The sequence below is a fragment of the Chiroxiphia lanceolata genome, chromosome 4, assembly GCF_009829145.1.
Source record: "Chiroxiphia lanceolata isolate bChiLan1 chromosome 4, bChiLan1.pri, whole genome shotgun sequence".
Lineage (NCBI taxonomy): Eukaryota > Metazoa > Chordata > Aves > Passeriformes > Pipridae > Chiroxiphia > Chiroxiphia lanceolata.
The window spans coordinates 43784402-43807184 of NC_045640.1; the positions used below are offsets into that span (position 1 = coordinate 43784402).

The 22783-nt window shown below is 36.3% G+C and overlaps 1 protein-coding gene across 1 annotated transcript in view; it reads left to right on the forward strand.

Moving 5' to 3' along the window:
- The window catches only part of PDGFC (platelet derived growth factor C), a 124381-nt gene that overhangs the window by 58554 nt on the left and 43044 nt on the right, over positions 1–22783 (forward strand). Inside the window, exon 2 of the mRNA XM_032686653.1 lies at positions 12934–13129. Within this exon, the coding sequence (XP_032542544.1) occupies positions 12934–13129 (196 nt within the window). The remainder of the gene's footprint in view (positions 1–12933; positions 13130–22783) is intronic.

Here is a 22783-nt window from a genome sequence, read left to right on the forward strand (position 1 = left end):
CTTTGATGTGCAGATAATACTTTACCTGTGGCATTTTATAATCTTAACTTCAAACTTCCAGTTTCAAACAGAACAGCTGCCATGGCACTTTGGACCTTTCTATTTATTTTTTTATTTTAATAGTGCAAGATTCTCATAAAATAGACTTCAGCTAAGGTGTCTAGAAATAAAAAGATAAGATTAATATAGCTAGAAATTTCGGTAAGCACTGAATTAACAAATTTCAGATTTGTTTTAGACATTCTACATGTATAGAATTTTTTCATGCAGTCCTATGGTGGATTAAGTAAACAAAATTATGGACCATCAAAGTTTGTAGACACTGATATTGCTAAAATTCTGCAAAGGAGAACTGATTAGATATGAAAAATATTTACTTTCTTCTTCAGCCATCATGTGCGAGATATCTATGTTTAGCGATTGTAAACTGTTTATCACCGCCCCATTAATAGCGGTGCTGGATTAGATTATGCATGTATTAATTGTTTTGTTCATTCTAATTTGCACGAGGTCATGAGGGCTTGATATTCCTCTCTTGGTTTTTTGCAATTGAATTACTGGATTCACCTACTAGTGCTGAAACTAGTTAATAAATGCCTTCTGCTGGGGACACATTGGAATTTTTAGGCATAAAATTATAAATGGAATGTGCATCAAAATATCATTCTTTATAAAAACTGTTCTCTTGTTCTGTTGTAACTTGCTGCTATTCCCTGGAAAAATGCAGTGCCCTAATATAAGTCAATGTTTCATTTCATTGAAATTGCTATAGTTTTCTTCTATTTTAAAATATATAATTCTCTTTTACAATTACAACATTGTAATTAACACTCAAGTCATTGTATAGGGACTCCAAGTGTAACTAGGGCAAAATGCTTCCTATTTAAATTGTTTTAGTAAATAGAGTCCTGGGATGCAATTTCTTTTTTTGCCTTGAGACTCCTGTGATGTGATGTGAAGTTTGAATTCAAGTTGTTCAAACTGCAGTTAAGAAGTGTGGTTCTGTGCCTGTAAAATTTATAGTTCTACCTTCCACCTCAATGAATTCAAACAAGAATACAGACTCAAACATAACTGGCATCCAAAACCCCTTCGAAAAAGCAAGTGAAGAGACTAGAAAATGTTTTTCATCAAGTATCCTGACCTAGCTTACTGTTGACCTAGGATAAATTGTCAGGGAAGTAGCTCTTATTTATTAGTGGACAGATGAACTTCCAATACCCGTATTGGGCAAGAGAGTACTACTCAGGTGCATCACTATTTGTTCTGCCATTGACTCTTAAACCAAAGCCATGTTGTCTAAACTGAAGCCAGTCCCTTCAGGGCAGTCTTCAAGCTTCCCTACTAAGGGTTTGATTTCCATTTATACTGCTTTCATGTTCTCCATAACTGCAGAGACATTGTGCAAAATCCATTGCATTTTAACCACTGTTTTCCCTTAACCCTCCCATATGCCTACTTGTGTTTTCCAAAGAATTTGAAGAATACCGAAGACTGGTGTAGATGGTTTGGCAAGGGTTAAAGTTTTAAAAAAGGTAAAGTGACAGTTCTGGCTGCATACTGATCCTGAATAACACTGAGGATAAGACTGTTGTGGAAAGCAGCATACCTCTCATGCTGGATTTCAAACTGAACAGTAGCTTTCGATGCAATGCTGATTGAGCACATAAAGTTAAAAGAATATATCTGTGTACAGCATTGCCAAAGACTCTTGAGAAGACCACAGACAGTTTTAAAAGTTTTGAAGTTTTAAAACTTATATAGTTTTAAAAAGTTGACAACTGGGAAACTTCTCTGAAACTAGAGATACTGGAGTGACTGGAATTTCAAATGTCACTTTTCATTTTACAGCTGTGAAACTTTCTTCAGCCTATATAAGGCTTTTTGATCTTGCATTAAACATAACTCTGTAAGAAGATTTTATATTAAAGATAGGAAAAATATTAAATGATCTAGTGATAGAAACTTGAGCTTCATGTGTGAAAGAAGTAATAAATTATATGTGAATAACTAAAATTATAAGTTAGCATGTGAAATAAGGTGAACAATGGCAACTTTGGGGAATGAAACCCAAATCAGTATACCAATAGGTTTCTGAAGACAACACTACTGCATATGATCTTTTCAGTGGCATAAATTGTGACTGTGTTGGTGTTTGGACCCTGCTGTTAGTCCTTCTCAGCGACACCCGCTATACTAGATTAGCAAAAGGGTCTTTTGGAAGTGGTTTTACATAAAATAACATGTACAATGCACTAGCCAGTGGCATACAAGTCTCTTATGGATGCTTTATTGTGCATTTATGATCTTAGGAAAAATGTAAAGGGCAGAGTAAAATAAGGATAAATTGTTTGCAAATGTGAGGTTATTGCTCATCTGACTTTCCTGAAGAGTAAAGGCTGAATGATCCATTAGGCTTGTACCACTTGCAATTATCTGAAAATGGCAAGTATTTTACTTATTTAGAGAAAATGGCAAGAGTTCTCTTGCTGAAGCTAGAAAATTTATCCAATCCTAAGAAAATTCTCATCAGTTAGTCTAAATATCAAATGCTTGTCATTGTGGACTCTCTGTAAAAAATAACCTTGGTCTTCATGTGTACATGAGTTCAATAGCCTGGAGGACCAGAGATGCATGTTAATAGAGTTGTAAAAAGTATTATTCCTACATATGGTGATATCATATTGTACAAAACTCTCTCATTTTCTCCTTGCAGAAAGACAGACTGTCTGCTGTAGCTGGACCCGTGCTTCCTTTCTGAATTGCTTCTAGACATGCAAATCCTGTTATGGAAGGGTACTTTTCTAGTGTTGCATGATTTAACCTTCCATGCAAAGATACTAGAAATGAGTGTTTCAGGTTAAAGATGTAATGTTTTTTTTGTCTCTGAATTTGTAAGTATTGTGTAGTCCAGTTCAGAAAATACGTGAAGAGATGCTAAATAATTTCTTTATAGTACTTTATTTGTTTCTCTTGCCTTTTTAACATAAGGGTATGCTGGAGATACATATTCTGTATATGTGATGCAAGCCTGAGGCAGCTTTAAGCTGGCTTTTGGAGTTTCCAGTAGCAATGTCACTTCTGTACTAAGAGTTTGGCACAAACTTTGTAGTTTGCTTAGGAACCTCTGCATTTTTGACAATGAACTGAATGCCACATGGGCTTCATTTTAATAGATACTCTTGCTCAGTAGTTAAAACTAGCCCTAGACGTGCTACACTCACACCTTCAATTGTAGTGCACAAATCCTTAAATCTTTGGTTTTCTTTTATGTCCCCTCTTACATTACTTCATTGCTGTAATTTTCTGACTAAAAATGTTAGAAGTAATGCTTTTCAAAATGGTCTTGAGCAACACTTTCTTTTCAGAACTTAGAATATGACTGATGATCTTCATAAGTATTTGAATTGTTATATTTATAACATACTCTACTGTGTGAGGAATTAAAAAAATAAAATCCATGCAAGTAGCAAAACAATGGAAAAATCAAACTAAAACATTTCAGGGTTTGTATTTCTAAAGATTAGGGCAGCAGTTTTATCGTTTGTTTTTTGGGTTTTTTTCCCAACTCTTGAAACATGATCAGGCTGGGGTTATTTTTTCATTCTGAATAATACCTAATATGAGAGAGAGCTGTTTAACGCATACCGTATCCATAGAGTCTATTTATTCAGACTAAATTCCACAAGGACCATGGATAATCTTTTTCCCAAATGTTTACTAGTATCTGCTCTTAACGGGTACTGCACAATATAAACTGAAGGAATCATAAAGAAAAGGGGCAAAATAAAATTAAGCCTTGCTTTTCAGCAACATTTGACTTAAGACCAAGAAGTGAAAATTTCAAATGAGTCAGATTTTAAAGAATTTTTTCTGTAAAGGACGTGAATCACATGTGTTTAAAAGCATATGGAGAGCAATAGCTAGGATTAGAAAATGACATACAAGTGGGTTCGAAGATATGGCATTGAAACAAATGCTTTTAACTGAGATGAAAGGAGATCTGGGTTAATTTCATTGTTTTCTTAAAGTTATCTACTTGCACTTGTAACCACTCTGTGCCATGCACAGCCTGGAAAATCAGGGTAGTACTGCTCTGTTTCCTTGTCCCTTTCTACCTCGGCTGGTATGTACAGCTTTTCAAGACAGACTGACTGATACTGTGTGGGCATGTGTGTGGTCTTTAGTACTAACAAAGCTAATTTTGGATGTAACTTCTAAATGCTGTCGTAATAAAATTGAAAACAAATTGGAAGTGCTGGGATTGAGCATTTGTATATGATGGTTTTTACATTCGCTTGAGTTTCTGTTGTTGCCATAGATATTATTTTTAGTTATACTTTTTGTTGATGTTTGTTTGCATCTAAGAATTAAGTTGTATTTTTTCAAAGTTTTTCTAAATCAGTTCCCAGGGGAAAAAACAAACAACTATTTTAAGTAGCAGAATTGGAAAGATTATGTATTTGAAAATACTGATATTTCTTCACCCAAACTTCCCAAACACATAAGATTTTAAAAATACATTTTTTTCTTTATAAAGTATATAAATAACTTATTTATCTCTTACTAAGTATAAATATTTCCAGCTGAGAAAACCTTTTCCTGGTTTCCCGACTTACTGTTTGTGTTTGTTTCCTGGTTTCTCTCTTAAATCTTACTTAATGCCTTTTCTACTGACATTTTTCATGTATAGCAAGTTGTACTTTACCAAGGAGGCTTGCAATTCCTTCTATCCCACACCATTTTAGTCATGTGCTTTTTAAAACCTGGGTAAGTAGCTTTCAGAAGCCTTTCTCTTCCTGAGCTTTCTTATCATTCAGGACTACTCATTTTATCTGTTCATTAGCAAAGAACACTGAACCTGACGTTCTGGCCTTCCACAAGATGCACCTGGAAAATGGATCCATCACTGTATACTGTTAGGCTTTGTTTCAGCTTCAGCGATTTTCAATATCTATTGACATAATTTTGTATGGAGGAACTCGTGAGTGGTCATTATGTAAAACACTTCCCCCTTCCACAGGGGAAGAGAAAATAGGAAACAGAAAACATTACATATTATGTAGAGGATTGATGTCCTGGAATATAGCTGAAAAAAAAAATGTCAAGAGAGGTCTTTTTGTAGAAAGATGAGAAAGTCGTGATGACTTCATGTTGTTGATGAGTGAAGGTCAAGTTTTTAGGCTGATGATAACTGTTGTCTGCCCTGGATACTATTGATCATGGAGCTGTTTACTATCTACCAGTCCTTGCAGTGGTAGGGAGAGTGATCCTCTCAGAATGGTGGATTTTTCCTTTGTTTTTTTTCATTTTCCTCTCCTATCTCTTCTCTCCACTCTTTCTCCCTGCATTTTGTTATGGCTTTGTTTTTGTCACCACACTTTTAGATACTAGATTGGCATTCAGAGACCATACTGCAAGTGTAAATGAATAAAACATTTAAATTAAGAAAAATGGGGGTTTAGCAACTGTTCTTTTGCTGTTGGCACAGGAATTTTAAGTTCTATCTTATTCATCCTGACTGGTGCACTTAGAATGATTCTTCTACTGTATCTGCTACAGTAATGACACAGATGAGGGTCAAATGCCTAGCTGTTTACCGCCTAAGGAGTCTTTCTGCTGTGCCTTTTGCAACTGGACATGCCTGTATTGTATTGGCCTTTTTAGCCACCAGTGCACTTGTAGCAAACGTGGGTAGAGACCTTTCCCAAATCTTCGTTCGCGAAGCCTGGCCATGATGATCTAAGCCATATATGACTAATCAAAAATAGAAACTAAGGATCATTCTTCTCTTGAAGTATATTCCTTTAGACAATAGTATTTAAATTAAAATTTGTGCATCTCTAGCAGCAGGATGTGTTTTCTTCTTGCATACAAGCTTTAGATATAGAATCAGATTAGCTTCTCACTGTTTTATTCTGCCTGCATGTAGCAAGGAGACTTTTATATCCCATCTGCAATCTTGTAAACATGTATGATCTTAGTTATTAATACCTTTACATTTCTGTATGGCAGTGCACCCACAAAAAGATCTTACTGGAATTAAATATAATATAGTGCTTGTGAAACTTCCACAACACTTTGTGCTGGAAATTTTATATCTTTGCCTCTCTTTATCTGCGCACCTCCAGAACAACTCATGCTTCTGGATTAATTTCTTAAATATCTGAATAATATTGACTGGGGGAAGAGACCAGAATTTTCTTTTCGTAAGTGATGCCTTTTTTGTCTGAGATGACTCGGGTCACTCAAACTAGGTGACAGAGATTGGGAGCAATCCTTGACTAGAGTCTGTATGTTATGTGATAGTTACTTACTGTATAATAATTTTATTAGGAAAAAAGCCTGAGACAAGAACAAATCAGAAAAGAAGTATCAAAAGGACGAGCTTGACATTTGTTTTATCCATAAGAGAAAAGAAGGATGTTGCTTATAAGAAGTTTAACTACTAATTGTCATATTCCAGAGCTCTTTGTTAATTTTTTAATAACTGGAATGTGTATTTGTTTTATGAATATGCAATGTACCAATAATCCTATCTATTTCAGGATGAAGAAAGCAGATCAGTATGTCATAAAATAATTCTAGCAGGTTTATGTATTTAGTATAGATGGAACTCCTTTCATATTCAAGTCAGTGGGAGCTTTAATATTGATTCCAGTGTAGTCAAGACTTTGCCTGTGGACATTGGAATAAATGCTTATCAGAACACTCGAGAATAATTAGATCTTTGAGCATGTGATAACACCAAAAAGTTACCTCATCTAATATTTAGTAAAAGGAATTCTTTATCTTGGCTAAAATGTAGTATTCATCTAGTTTTAAAAGCTGTTGAGAAGTTCAGAACGAAGACTGCCTTCCAAAAGGGTTTGGTCTGAAAACAGATCTCAATAGAGGTTACTTTTAATGCAAGAAGATTTACTGTGCACAAAAAAAATAAACACCCAAACCCTGTTTAATTGCCATTCTCTTCTTTGAGCAAAAGCCAGAGTACTAGGCAAAGTGCTGGCAGAATACTTGAAGGTTATAAAATATAAACTTGTAAAGTAAAAGTATAAATTTTTGTTTCTTGATGCAATTTGGAATCAAAAAAGATTTGTTAGTTTATGATTAGTTATGATTATCTTCTACAAGACCCAACTGTTAAGTCACACAACTGTTTGGAAACTTTATTAAATCTGTTATTTCAGTTCCATACTCTTTTTTTTTTTTCCCCTCCTTTCTCCCAGCTTTCTTTTTCTTCCTTTTGTCCTTCCCTGTTGGGCCAACTGCCAAAACTGAGGGTTCCTGAAGATCGATTAGAAAACTTTTGCTTCTCTGCTCACTTCATCTGTGTTCAGTCCTTCACATAATGTGAAAGGCAGAAAGACCTTTAGCCAGCAGTGAAATAGTGTATGATATTCAGTACCTAAGGTAACAGTACAAGTTTGAATTCAAAATAGTAACTGAAGAAAAAAGGAATAGGTTAAATTGTGGGTTTTGAAACAAATTCAGTCCTCTATACATTCATCTTGAGTTGTGTAAATTAGAATTTTTTCACATGCTTTTTAAAGTGTGTGAGTTATGTCAGAGGGAAGAGTAATGTAAACAAGATGTAATATTTCTCCTACACATTTCTACTTTGTTACTTTACACCCATATAATACTTTATAAATTGTATTTGTTTACATTTGCTAATTTAGGTAACAAGTAACGGTGCAGATTAGCAGATTTCTAGTTAGAAATTGAATTTGTCATGCTGTGATGGTAGACAGATTGTGTGTATATTATGTATGTACTATGGGTGTGTGCTTGTCTCTCTCTCTAATTTCTTTCTAATACCTGAAGAATCATGTCAAGATTTCAAATAGGTAGCTATATCATAGAAGCAACTGAAAATGGAAAATCCACAGTAGGCTAGATCTGTCTCAAGAAATTTGTCCCAGAAAAGCTACAAACCATACTGCTTCGGAAAGCTATCTTAGGAGATACAGCAGGCCAATATTAATTTTTCTTTGATGATGAAAGAATAGCCTGTGTGATTCAAAAACATTTCTTGTGGTACTTGAGACACAGTGGTTGGTAAGAACAGACTGCTTGCTAGGTAAGTTGAAAATTGATGGGATGGCCAGGCTTGAAGGCTTAGCACCTGGTTGGTGGCAGGCAGTGAGTGGATGGTGAGGAGTCATGGCTTCTTTTGTCTGAGGAAGAGAAGGCTGTGAGACAGTCATAGCAGGCCCCCAATTGCTTGAAGAGCAGTTTCAAGGGTGGCCAAGTTAAACTCTCCCTGGTAGAAATACAGAGTGTAAAACCAGAACAAATCCTAAAAAAATCCCCAAAAAACAAACCAACAAACAAAAAAAAACCACACCCAAAACAAAACAAAACAAAAAAACACAACAGAAAAAAACGTATTTAGAAATTACAGCTGGGGGGGATTAGATTGGACATTAGGAAAAACGTCTTATCTAGAGAGGTAGTGCAGCACTGGAACAAGTTATCCCAAGGCACTGTGGAGTTTCCATTCTTGAGGGGCGTTGAGTATTGGCTAGAAAATGCCAACCCTCAAATGGGCATGCTGCTCTGGTGTGAGTGGGAACTGTAACGGAAGCAGGAGCTGGGACTGGGGGTCTCCAGAGGTCCCTGGAAAGTAGCATTTATATGATTTTGAGTGGCTTTGTCCTGATAGCCATTTTATGTACAAACAATATTGAACAGAGCTATTTGTCTTCAATTTTCTGCCAATAACAGATGACTTTCCAGCTTTTCTTTTGTGCCTGGCAAAAGAGTTAAATTTCAATTGACTGTTGCATTCAGATAATTGCTAAGAAGTGCCTGGAGGCAATTGAACCAGAGACAGGATAGAAAGAGTGTATGCCTTGAGTTACTACTTTTGAAAGTAGACTTACCACTTTTAGAAAGCCTGGTGAAAAAGGAAGAAATGGCATGTTATGTTACATTTCAAAGAATTTCTTGCATGAAGTTGCAGTTTCTGTACATATGGGGATGTTGTAAAAATTATATGGGAATGCTTTTCAATTACTTCAATTAAAAAACCCTGGTTCCTCTGAAGTTCTGTGGTAATGAGTAACTACTTACTGTCAAAGCAGAGGACTCAAACTACAACATTACTGTATATCTGAAAAAATCTCTAATGTTAATTGGTAGACGTTTGGAGTTCAGACTTATGTTTGAATTTGACTTTATTTTTTTTTTTAAGCAGTGATAGACACACATGAGCTAATGCTGTTTCTGAAGGCCTAAAAGTTGTTTTTCATAATTTAGGGCTATAGTATGAAATTAACCAAATAATATACTAACAGTATGTAATTAGCAGTATTCTCATCCTGTTGTGACATTACTGTAGTTTTAGCAAAAGGATTGAAAAAGAATAATTTTACTGGTACTATGTGACCTTTTAGGTAAATTAGTGCTGAGGCCGTTACTCCACTCATAGTGCTCCTCTTTTCTTCTGCAGCTCCTCTTCTGTTCTGGAACTGTATGCATTTGTCTGAGTTTTACCCACGACCCTTGCTAAAATGTAGAGATTACAATGTACTAAGAAGTAGTTATTTGCTATATTTAAAAAGTGTCAGCACTGATCTTAGTGAAATGTGTTGTGCCCATGGGGGAAGAGACCTACTTTGAAGTAGGCAGGAATGAGCTTGTCTAGTCGGTGGGTTTAATTTCAGTTTACAGTGGCATTTGCTGATCTGTTTGGTGATACGGTGGTTTTTCATCTGCCTTACCACATCGGTGGAAGGGTTAGGCACAAAGGGTTAGGCACTGCCGTGCTTTCAGAATGCCTGGAATCCTGTTATTTTCAGGGTCAGTCTTTTCGCATTGATAGATGTATAAATCTGGTGATAGCATCTTTTACCACATCAAAGATACTGCGGCGACTCATTCTTCAACTTCAGGCTATGCTAAACATGTGCTGTCCTTTCCTAGTAACTGTGTCATATCCCTGGGTCAACTCAAGGATTTTTCCCTTCTGGTTTGAATTGTTTCCAGGACTTTCTCCTGAGTGATCTCAGTTGCTCATCATCTGATTAAGCTTTTTACTGAAGATGCAAATACATTGTTTTGGTCCTTGTCTTGTCCCCATTTCCCTTGCGTGGTATTGTTGCCTCCTGGCTGAAGTGGTGCCTTGCTTACTTCAGTCCTTGCTCTGAAAGTGATGTTTCAGAGTTATTCAATGGTGTTTGTACAGTAATCTTTTTTTAATTTTTTTTTTGGTAGTTGTGGGGCAGGGTGAGGGTGTGGAGGACAGTTGTTAATAGAAAGGCAGACAGTTCACAGCAGCTCTGTATATAGCTTTGGAGTTATACAGCTGACCACTGTAAATCTGAGTGAGCTTGTTACTCTCTTTTAAGTGTAACTTGGACTGATTTATTCCTAAAATAAATCCAAGAATTGCAAAGTCATTCCACAAAGAACAGATACTATAGTCTCATCTTAGCTGTGTTCAGGTACCTGTGCTTTTCACACAGTCTACTAAAAAGAAATTTTCAAAGCATCCATGAACTCTGTAGAACAAGGAAGGCTTTTTAAAGTACACTGGAACAATTTATGTAGAACGGATAAAAAGGAATATTGAAGCTTAGAGAAATAACAAGCTTCATTCTCCAGCGACAGCAATTACTTGCCTTTGTAGTCATACAAAATAATTCTTTTGTAAGAGAAGAAATTCCACTGTGCAAGAGCAAATATTTGAAATGGAGCAAGTGGTGTGTGTGTGGGAATTTGATATGTTCATGTAACACTGTTGTGTGCTAAAGTAAGTAGCTATTTTTCCATTACAAATGGAGAAACTTGAAGGTACTGGAGGTGCCAATAATTTTTTTTAACTAAATTGCCACATCTTTTCATTCTCTTGCCCCTATTTATTGACTTCTCATTTGATATACCAGGACTATTTACAGTCCTGACTTGCAGCGCTGTTGTTATCAGTGTCCTGATGATGCAAAAGAAAACACTTTTTAATATGTTGTGAAATATATCCTGCTTTGTAATCATGTTTGTGCTTTTAAAGACAAAACAGACCACTGATTACAGTGTCATCAGATACCGTGCTTTGACACCATCTCTGAAATGGTGATCCTTTGAATACTTTGGAAATAGCACTCTGGTGTGCTAATCTCTGGGAAAGTAATTTTTATTATTGTTGGCTCCTGTGTTTCACATGCAGCTCTCAGCTGACAGATTATACATTATAGAAAAATGCTAGTGACTCAGCTAACAAAAACCCAGTGAAGTATCTAAATTAGGAATTCTGGGTTTGTGCCTTTTTTTCTTGTTATTGCGCGCTGTCCTCTCTTACTGCAGTCAGCCCTCTGCAAGGGTATGTGGACACTGGCAAGACCACACTCCATCAGTTTTATATAAGCATCCATTCTACTTAAAATTTACCAGTTTCATACCACAAGTGGAAGGCACAAATCCAAAGGAGTAGAAGGGAAAAGTCTGTCAGACTTTAAATTATATTTAAGTATAGATTACTTTAAAATAGCAATGCAGTTTCTGTGGCCTTCTTTTCTTGCACAATACCCATTTAGCTGTCAGCTTTTACATGTAGCTATAATAAGGTACAATTGCAGTGTGTATTTTCATAGTAGACTGAAGTATGTATGTCTTTTATAGCTTCAGATGACTATTACCATAATGCTGGTTATTAAAAAAAAATCAGAAAAATTATAAAGTATCTAACTGAAAAAGACAATGAATAGCTGAAAACAAAGTAATATTAACTCTGCAGTACAAACCTACAACCTTATTTTGTTACAAAAGTTATAAATAGATAACTCTCAGAATTCCTATAATTTACTGACTGAAATATCAACCTCATTGTATACAGGTTTTTAGAAAAAGCCAAAGATAATAAAGTCATGTGCTGTAGTATAAAGAAGTGGTTTTCATTCGACATGCTTATGGAAATAAATTTTGTAGTTTAGAGATTTCGTCGTTGTATGTCACAAGGTTAAACTGTATACAGATTAGATCAGTACCTTTTCTTTTTGCAGCTAAATCCCCAATATGAGCTGATTGCAGCAGCTCGATATGAATTCTTGTGAGTATTGGACACTTGAGAATGAGGTTTCTTGGGTTAATGTGAAGAGAGTTGTTGTGGCTCTGAAAGGCATGGCTGCTGCTCACCAGATGAGTCCTTTCCCTCTCCTTCATTATGAATTAATAACCTGAATAGGTCTTTTCAGTAGTTTCAGTGTTACTGTGGCTTTAAAAATGAAACATAGTTGCCTTATTTCTTTTTAATTAATTTCTTGACATATTGTAAAATGTTAATTTAATTTTGCATATATTTAGTCTAACAATGCTTTGAACAATTTTGAGGAATGCCCTTGATGGTGGCTCATTTGTAAATGCCCGATTTTTTACATTGGTGATTTTCCCAAGTTTCCCAAGCATGTCCCACTTTTTTTCCTGTATGAGGACAACTTTGCTCTGATACAGCCCTCGGTCATCAGAATTTTTATCAGTTACTCAGTAAATGTAGGACAGTCTCCATTAACAAGAGACAAATTTGTATTGTATCTTTTGTGGTAGATATGAGCAGACCTCTCCTTGTACCCTTGTGTGATCTCTGTGCAATCTTGAGTAATAAAGAACTGAAACCATCAGCAGGCTGCGTGATGTAGCCCTTGGGCTGGTGGACGTGAGGAGTCCACTTATGCAGTCACATTTATTTCCACTTGAACTTCTGTTCTGCTTTCTGAACAGCAGTTGAGACTTGGGTTTGAATAACTTTTTGCCATGAAAGTAATACTTATGATTTTCAGATGGTTTGTACTATATGGACTTGCCAAACACAGATTCTCGCAAGATGAGGAAAAGCAAACAAAACAAAAGTGTCTTTATCTGTGCATTCTATACGAACACTTCGGGAAAAGGAGAAAGAATGAGTATTAATGCATCTGTTTTGTGTCTTTACTATAGGTGTGCAGGATCCTCACCATGAGAAGATAATTACTGTGACTACTAATGGAAGTATTCACAGCCCCAAGTTTCCACACACATACCCACGCAATACTGTACTAGTGTGGAGATTAGTAGCACTAGATGAAAATGTATGGATACAACTTACTTTTGATGAAAGATTTGGGCTTGAAGACCCAGAAGATGACATTTGCAAGTAAGTTACTTTCCCTTTAAACTTAGGAAAATATGAAAAGTGGTTGTTGGGGAATGAAAAAAAAACTTGAGTTTTGCAAAACTGTGACATGTCTATATATTTATAAAATGCATCTTTTAAAGTATTAGTTTATGATTTTTTTTTTGCAGTGCTTGAGAAGGTTTTCATGCTTGAAAACTCCAGGATTCCTCCATTTTTACTTCTGCATTCAGTATCTGGAACACAGATATGATACAAAAATGTGACATATTTAATCTCTCTCTCAAGTAAAAGTTTTGATATCTGGGAAAAAATTCTTGATGGGATGTTAGAATGATTAATGTCTAATATTTACAGAGAAGATTTGGGTAAGCAAGTTACCTGAAGCGGAATTCAGGTTATGACAAAAAGTAATACATCCCTGTTCATGACACCCCCTCCCCCCCCTACTCCACAATATTTTAATGGCCTTAAATGGTCACGTTCTCTGTTTGCTACGAAAAACAGCACTTACAGTATTGCGCTAGTTGACATTCTTCAGTGGTATTGTTTTTTCCCCAATGTCAGTAAGTATCTGCCAGCTCAGTCACTGGCCCAGGTGTCTGTAGTACCTGTGGAATCTCTGTTTCCTTCCATGATTCTCAGATGAATCTCATTTGTACTACTCGTAGTTTGGAAGAGAAAGAACTGTGACATAACGGGCGTCAAGATAGATGTCGTTCTGAACCAAGCCATCTGGTTGATAATGTTTTGGATATTTGTGAGGCAGTAGGGGCTGACTATATACTTCTTGTGGGTGAGTGAAAGGGGAGAGGTCTTTAACTCTTATATCCTGTACCTGTTGGTCATCGCAGCAACACATTGTAAAAAAATTTGATGTGTCAATAATGGTACATTGTCTGAACTCTTCAGTAAATTAAGCAGCAGATAAAATATGTCATCCGAATCGCATCCGACTTGATGTGTTCCTGGAGAGATACTTCACACAAGATTTTTCTTTAAAAGTAATTTGGTTTTGTTTGTTTTGTTTTTCTATTTCGAGTTTTATTTTTGTGTACCTCATAGACACATGTGATTTGATTCTTGCTTTCAGTTTTTCTAATTAACTGATATTCCATTGTTTTTATATCTAGTATCAACTTTTGATAATAAATTTGAATATTTAGAGGTTACTTTTCTACTTATTCTTAATTTGGGAGCAGAAGTTTGTAACAGATGGATAATTATCTTTCTTTCATAATTCTGAAGGGAGTAATTATCATGGGATGTCAAATAGAATTAAAATACTAAGTACTATAAACATAACTCAGATGAGTGCACTCCCTTTGCACAATAATTCTTTTCTTTAAGTGAAAACTTAGCTTGCTTTTTCTTTTCTTTGCATATGGCAGAGTGAAGTGGCAAGTGAAAGAAAATCCAGGTAGGGTGACTCATTCGTCCAGTTGCAAAAAGAAAAGTAAGATAAGTCAAAATATTTTATAATATTATAACTAGAATAGTATTGTAATTGGAGTACTTTTAAGTAATCAATGTGCTGAATACAAAAGTACTGACAAATTAAGAAACAGTAATAAGTCACTCATAATCTTCACTTGGTTGTAATCTTATCATGCTAGTATTTGTGCAGGGCTGCTAGGAAGTTGTATGAATGCAGTTCCTGGTACGTGCGCTTCTGAGGAAATTGGATTGGAAGACATGACCCCCTGGAAAAGACAGTTGTATTGTTGATTTCAATGAAAAGAAAAAAAAGCATAGCTAGGATTCCTCTGAACTTTAAATTTGGTAACAAGCTCAGTAAAGGAAGAGAAGGTGTACCTTGTTTGATGTGAAGGGAGTATAAAAACTGACAAATTGAGGAAAAAAACTAAAACACAGATTAAATAGGTAAAATAATTGTACCCAGGTCAAGTAAGTTACCAGTTATTGGAGTATTATCTCTTTATGGCTTGTGTCTTGCATCTCTTACCTCTTAGAGTTCCTAATAAAATTATTTAATCCTTTTTCCAGTATTTTCTGTAGAAAAATTAAGGGTTTTTGATTGACTGGATCCTGTACTATTTATTGCTTCACTGTGTTTCTGCCATCTTGAAACAAACAATTTGGTTTTGTTGCTGTGGAGTACTCAACAAAGGCAAGTTCGTATGACAAAACACAGAATGAAAATATCAGATGAAATTAAATCCATTATAACTCTATACCTTTAGTTCTGACCTATGACTGAATGTGGGTAAAAACTGCAGCCTGGTAGCATTCCATCAGACTTTCTGTGAAACAGTGTACAATGTGTATCAAGATCTCTTTCTCTCCCTTCTGTAGTGTATGAGACAACCTCATGACTTACCTGCAGTCGTAACTGTCACAGTTTTCAGTTCCTCTACCTGTTTGTTAAGCTTCTTATTCTGGGTAATGCCAGAGCTTTCTCCATTGTCATTGTTGGCTGTAGTGCCCTGCAGTGTAACTCACAGGACCAATGAGAGAATAGGCTGAAGTATATAAGCTTATGAGAATTAACAGTTTTAAATCTCAAAGTAGTTCAAATGTTGCTCATACATTGGAGAAAGATAAAACATGAAGATATCCAGCTGCATTAGGGTTTTTTGTTTAACATAGTTCTATAACAGATATAGAATAGTAGTGGTGAATAAAATATGTCATAGATGTATCCTGAAACTATGGCAAGCTTTTCCCTGTATCTAGCTGACCTCCATACTGGGATTTCACCAAAGCAGTTGTGGTAGTGTTCTTGGTGTTGAGCCAATCAGGTTCACCCCTGTGAAATTAACATATTACAACAGACCGGAAAAGGAGACCTGATACGTAGCTGGAGGGAGAGGCAGCCGTGACTTGAGACACCATGTGTTAGAGAGAGGGGCCAATGAGCTCCGTTTGGGGCCAAGGCCCCCAGCCACCAGCTGGGCTGTGGGGGCCCAGCGCAGTGTTAAAACTGGAGCGGGTGCTGTGGCCAAAGGCTGGGGGAGAGTTTCTTCACTGTGAGTGGACGGCAGAAAGATGCCGGAGCAGCGGTGGAGGCAGCATGGAATGACCGGAGCTAAGACTGGCTTCTGGCCAGAGGACTGTACAGAGAAATTCCACAGAGCAAGAGAAGATAACTGCTGCAAGAAGCAGCAACATGGCACATCGCCAGGCTGAGGGACGCAGAGATGTCCGACGAAGAGAGAGAGAGCCAGCAACAGAGCAAAGAAAACTCAGCAGAGACTGTTTTGGGGTAAGACTGAATTACTCCCCAAAACCCTTTAGACCCACCTTTGGAAGGAGGGGTGGGCTTCCATTTGAAGTGGGTTCCGAAATGCAGCAGAAGCTAGAGAGAGGGAGAGAAGCTGAGAACTCGGAGATGTCCTGTGAGCTGGACCAGGACGGTCAGACCAAGGAATGCAGGGGAAGTGGCCTCCCCCCTGCCATGTTTGCAGCAGAGATGAAGCAAAGGAGCTCTGTTGGAATGCTTGGGGCAAAAACTGAACTGAGAGCCCCTAAAAGTTCTGTCTCGGGGGAACTTGACCCCCAAGGAAGGGACTTTCATGGGATGCCTCACACCTAGTGATATGGCCATGGTAAGGCGACTTTTGTCCCTGCTTTGCAACCCACGGGAGAGACCTTCGGTTGGAGTCGAAGGGCTGAGAGGAGTGAGAAATAAAAAACCATGTGTTGTAATGAAGAGAGAGAGAGATTTTTCAGCTACGACAAAATGAAACTGCTGCTTGGAAGAGAAGAGATCGTGCTGCCCTGAAAGCGATCTTCTTCTTTCCTTATTGGAGGGAAAGGAGGGATTTGATCTATGTAAATATGTTACTTTACCATAGGAGAAATAGTTAAGATTGTTGTATATACATGTATTATAGTATTTATTATGTAAGTAATAAATTTTGATATAATTCCCCCATGCTGAGTTGTGCCTGTCTGAAAACTTCCTTACATTGAGGCAAATTGTGGGGGGCTTGGAAATTGGATTTTTGGGGAGTTCAAACCATGACATCAGTTCTGACATTTCAAGCTATTAATTGAAGTCTTTTCATCTAGAACAAATATCACATTTTACAGATATATTGAGGGTCTAGTCTCCACTTCACATATTTTCTTCAGTGTGAATCAGAAGTGACCCTGCATGGCTTTTTTTTCACTCTGTTATTACTTACAATTCAACTTACAATACTTACTAATGCTGAACATTTGCATTGCAACAAATTTTATGTCTAAGACCAGCCATCCTGACCCAGACTCACCCGAAACAACATTAATGCGCATGTTGTGCTAATTCTCATCAGTCTTAAGCATGATTGCTGTATTCTGTATGTTTTAGAAACAAAGTTTAAATTACAGGTTTTTTAGAATAAAATTCTGATATTTTGCCTGTATTTCACCAGGTGATTTTTATCCTGGTTTTAAAGTTATGATGTGCTTGAAATTTATACAGGTCATCTCTACATTCCTTAAAAGACAGCTAATGATTTTTTTAACTGTTCTACTTCATCTGCACTTGATCCTTTCTCTGGACAAAATGTTAAAAATCTGACTGTGTCCTTTCCAAAGTGAACACAAACTCCAGTTTTCATTAAAACCAGATCCATGCATATATCTAGAAGAGATTTAGGTTATTTGGTTGATAATATGGATATATAAATCCTCTGCAATATTGCAGTAATTTCAGTCTCGTACACTTCATTTGATTTCAGTTGTGACTTGCAAAAGAAAAGGTTATGAGCAAAAACATCACCCAGCAAACCAAAAAAAACCAAAAGGACAGATGCCACTCCTGTATGTTTTGTGCAGTACTGTTCACATGATAGAAATTGCACTGAATTTCTAGCAAACAGAGGCATTGTGGATTTAGATTGTGTATGCTTACCCATTCTGACTAAATAGCAATGCAATTTTTCTTCTGCTGTTATGATAGCTGATATGAAAGGTCATTATTTTCATTATGCTAGCCCCTCAATGCTGTTTTAATCATAAAACCATTAGACTTCTGTGCCAGACAGCTCCTGTCATCAGGGATGTTCCATGACTCCTCTTGACCAGGAGCTGATTTTTGCTCAACTGTTTCTTGCTGTCCAAATTTGTTGCTTTCTGTAGCTGAGAACATGAAGTGATAACAGCTTTCTGATGAACTCCTCTGTGACAGGAAGACACAGATTTAGTTTTCTTCCAGGAAGAACATGGATGCCACAGCTACCCTTAAAAGGAAGTCTGATGTTGTGAGTAGGTTGTACACTGGAGCATTACAATGCAAGGCTACAATAGGAAAGGAAAAGAAAAAAATCTTGCTTACATAGTAGCATGTTTCAAACTTGCTCTCTCCTTGTGCACAGAGTGGCTCTAGTTTTTCATGACAGTAGTGGTTGCAGCTGTTCTTTCTAATCATCAGATGATTATAGTCTGTTTGACTTTCATTGCATATTATAAAACACAGAAATGTGTCACAAATCCAAAGTACAATTACTGTAGATAAGACAATAAGGATAAAATACACGAGTAAAAGAATATGGAACTAACTAATAGTTGGATAGTAAATACCATTTTATCATCATCTTCATATTAGGATAGCTACACTAATTTCCAACTCTGTTTAGTCCTCTAATAATTTAAACTTTTAACAGCTGAAGTCTGTATTGTGCATGTTTTTTTTGTTTGGGTTTTTTTGGGGGGAGGGGAGCTTTTAGCAGCAGCAGATGTGAATCTGTTCATTTAGCTGTATAAGTGAAGCATTAGTCTATAATGTTTTGAAAGAATTTCAAAAGCTTGTCTACTTAATATGTGTAATATGTAGAACTTTTGCCTTCAGAAAATTAGTTAAGCTGAAGGCAACTGTCAGTGCTAACTTAGGGTAAAATCTATGCACTTTTTTATCTCTTCATGTCAAATTCAATACTTAACTTTTAATACTGGGAATGTTCTTCCTCTGAGGGTTCTTAGTATGATGCTTTACTATTCAGAGCCACATGTATAAAATTCACTGCCTCCTTTTCCCTAGTGTTTCTGTAAGCTACTTGCTTTCACTTCAGATCTCTTGGGACTGAGCTATTGCCTTCCATTCACAGAACATCAAAGTTCTGTAGTAGAAACTGTAATCCAGACTGCTTTAACAGTCTTATGCATTCCTAATGAATTTATTGTTAGGAAATTGTGCATAAGAGTTAAAAAATTAAAAAGATTTGGCCAAGTCTGACAAGGCTGAAACATAAAGACACTGTCTTTAGTCTTTGACTGTGAAGAAAAAAAGTGTTTTCTTAGCAGTCCTTTTTGTTTGTTTGTTTACATGAATTGTGCAGTGATAAGTTATGGTAAACACAATAAAAAGACTAAAATTTCTGTGACATAATTTTCTAAAGAAACCTTTCTGTATCATATAAGACACAATGATTAACTTGCACCCCGTGGAACTGCCTTTCTTGTAATTACTACAAATCTGTATGTTTAGTATGTGGAGTAAAATATGGATGCATGTCTGTGATCCTCCAATGCTTCGGTAAAAAGGAGGATAGACATTTTGTTTCTTTTTGGCTACTTGTTAATTACAGAAGCACCTTGCAACATCAACAGAGCACATGCATGAAAAGATAGTGTCAGCATAATTTTCTTCTAGACAGAAGAAATTCCACCCCACATCCTGATCCCTAGTGAAGAAAAAGAAGTCTTTTTTTTGTTTTGCCTTGAGTGCATTATAGAGTCAATGTTGATATATATGTGAAGAACATACTAATATCAAATATAGATTCGCGAAAGAAATTTAACTCTCCACATAAAGTAAGTATTAATTCTGGGGTTTTTGAGGGCAACAAGTTCCTTATCAAGGTCTAGTTCTCAACAAAATTGTTTTCTGGACACAACTGATGGGCTGTCTTTAGTGTCGGACAGTGTTAAATGCTTCTCATGTACTGTGATTACAGAGGGTGAAGTTATCTCTTGAATAAGTACAAAGTTCAAGTTGACTCTGAATAACTGGAGAAAGACCTTTAAATGAACTCTGTATTTAAAGTGGAATTGGTGCAGACAATGTTCATGGTGACTCATGTTGCTAAGTAGCTGGGCTGCTGGTATTTTAACTGCTTCCCCACACACTTCTGAAGATGAAGGGATTGCTGCTGCCACCTTTATTTGAGAATTCAGAAAACAGTAAGTTTCCAAAAATTCTAAAACTTCAAATTGGGAAAAAAATCCCCAAAACATTCGGAACTAAAACCCTCAGAATCTTGACAGCAGTGATTAGTGTTGTAGTAAGACTAATCCTTAAAACTCTTTTCTTACAGCTGTTGCCTTAGAATTTCAGTTGTTCAGTTTTAGAACCTGGGGTTTTTTTATGAGATGCTGCACATATGGGCCCACTAGGCTCTGTTTAGGTGACTCTACATATCAGTGATACTAAAATGTCTCATAATTGGCTATAACTTCTTCAGCTAAAATAAAATCGTATCTAAAGTTAAAATTTATTATAGCTCTGTTCTGTGAGTCAGATTCATTTGAAGAGGAATGATTCATTAATATATGGGATTATAAAAGGCCTATGAATGCTCATTCCTTAATACATAATATTTACTTTTTTCCAAACACATAAATTACTTGCTAATCATTTTTATTCAAAGTCTGAAAGGGGGACATATCATTTAAATAGCTGGAACGAGTTCTAGCATTCAAGTACCTTAGTTTAATTCAAATACTGATAGGAAAGAATTAATATGATATAGCTGATTTAATCAGAAGTCCTTTTTATCAGTGGCACGAAGGTGGCATTTTAGGAGTGGTATGTAGAAAATGCCATAAAACTTGTGTTAAGGCAGCTGGTAATTTCTTCTGATGTTTGTGGAGTGCTTTTTTTTTTGTTTTGATTTTTAATTGCTCAATCCATTTGCAAGACAACTGAAAAGTGGTACCAGTACAAGAAAGGTCCAAATACTAAATGGGTTTAAATAGAGTATGAGAGTGGGGATGGGGATCAAAGTTTTTAGAAGTTAGATTGATTTAGGACCAGAGTCATTCAATTATCTAAAAAATGTTCTTTTGTATATAAAGAAAAAGTTTAATACTACAAAGGTTATTTTTTTTATGTGAGTTGAAATATAGCAGTATTATTTCAATTTAATGAATGCAAAAGAATCCAATAGACTTATGCTTCCTGCTTTCTTAATGTTTTGAAGAAAAAAATGAGTGGGGTCTTTTGCATCAAAAGAAATACCTCGATCCATTTCTTTTCTATTCTGACTTCATTGAACAAAATTATGGGGCTTTTTTGTTTGGTTTGGTTTTATTTTTTTCTCTCAAAGAAAACTCTTTCTTTTGGATATAACGTGATTCCTGAAAAAATTTACTCTTTGATTGCCAAGTAATTCAAACACTAACTCATCTTTTAGCTGGTCCCATCCTGTTGGTTTAGCTGCTGTCCACTGTTCACACTGTGGCACAGGTGTGTACTTTATCCAGTATACACATTCTTTTGGGTTCTCTATTGCTTATTAAAAGTTGCTTAATACCGTTCTCATGATAAGAGTTTTGTAAATGTGGCAAAGGAGATATCACAGGCAATAAAAGAAGATAAAACAAATCAGAAAACTGAAGAGTAGTAAGATTATAACTGCAACACACATTTCTTAAGCTTCAGAAAGAGTAAACTGTGCTGCAGAAAGGGCTTATAGCTGCAAAATTGTATTCTCTAAGCAAATCAGAATGCAACATAAAGGGAAAGTGAGGGAGATGCTTCTCTGAGTGGAATGGGAGGACAGCATAGCATAGATGGATGTGATTAGGAGGACATAGTGCACAAACTTAGAGATTGCATTCTTGTCCACCCACTTTTCCCTCCTTTATAAGAAATCCAGCATTCATTTTTATTATACACTGTTGCTAGAGGACACTATAATAGATATTATTTTGCAAGTAATTTGAAACCTATTTTCACAGCCCAGATGAGTGTTTGGAGAGTGATTGCTGATGAGTGGGCAGTTGACATAATCCCTTACTCCTTTTTCACACCAGAGACTACAGTCATTGACTCAAAAAACAATTTAAGCTCCTTAAAATTACTTCCTGGTCCTTTCAATCTCAAGCCAGCTGTTTGAATAAAGTAAACTGTGTCCCCAGTATCAAAATATTTTTGTAAATGGTCCTAATCCTAATTTATTTCTTCTAAAATTGTTTCATGTTACTGTAGTTGGCTGTGTTTCTAGTGGTGGAGACTGAAGTTATTTTCTTTGAATGTGAGTGTGGAGCTGCTGGGTATTGCTTCTGTCTAGGGTGCTATGGGAACAGTTATTGATGGAGTTCCCCTGGTCCCACACCACTACTTATTAAAATATAGAAGTAAATGTCTACTTTGAGGGGGCAGAAAAACATACTGTGAACCATCACCACCTGAGCTCAGGGACATAGATAGATTCAAAAGCCACCTGTAGTTTCTGATGTGGCTCACTTAAGTCCTGATGTCAAAAGAAATGCAAGCTGCAGAGGTGTGCCCAGCAACATAATCTAAAGTTACCTCATGTAGTGTCTAAGTATGCCTGTTTAAACATAGCACACACTCCCTTCCTGATGTTTTCTGATTACTGAAACTCTAAGTACAGTTAGGACTAAAGAATCACCGTCAGGTTTATAAGCAGGATTAAACAAGAATAGCAGGCATTCCAACTATCCTGTTCCTAGACGGATAATGTGTTTCTTCACCTGTTATGC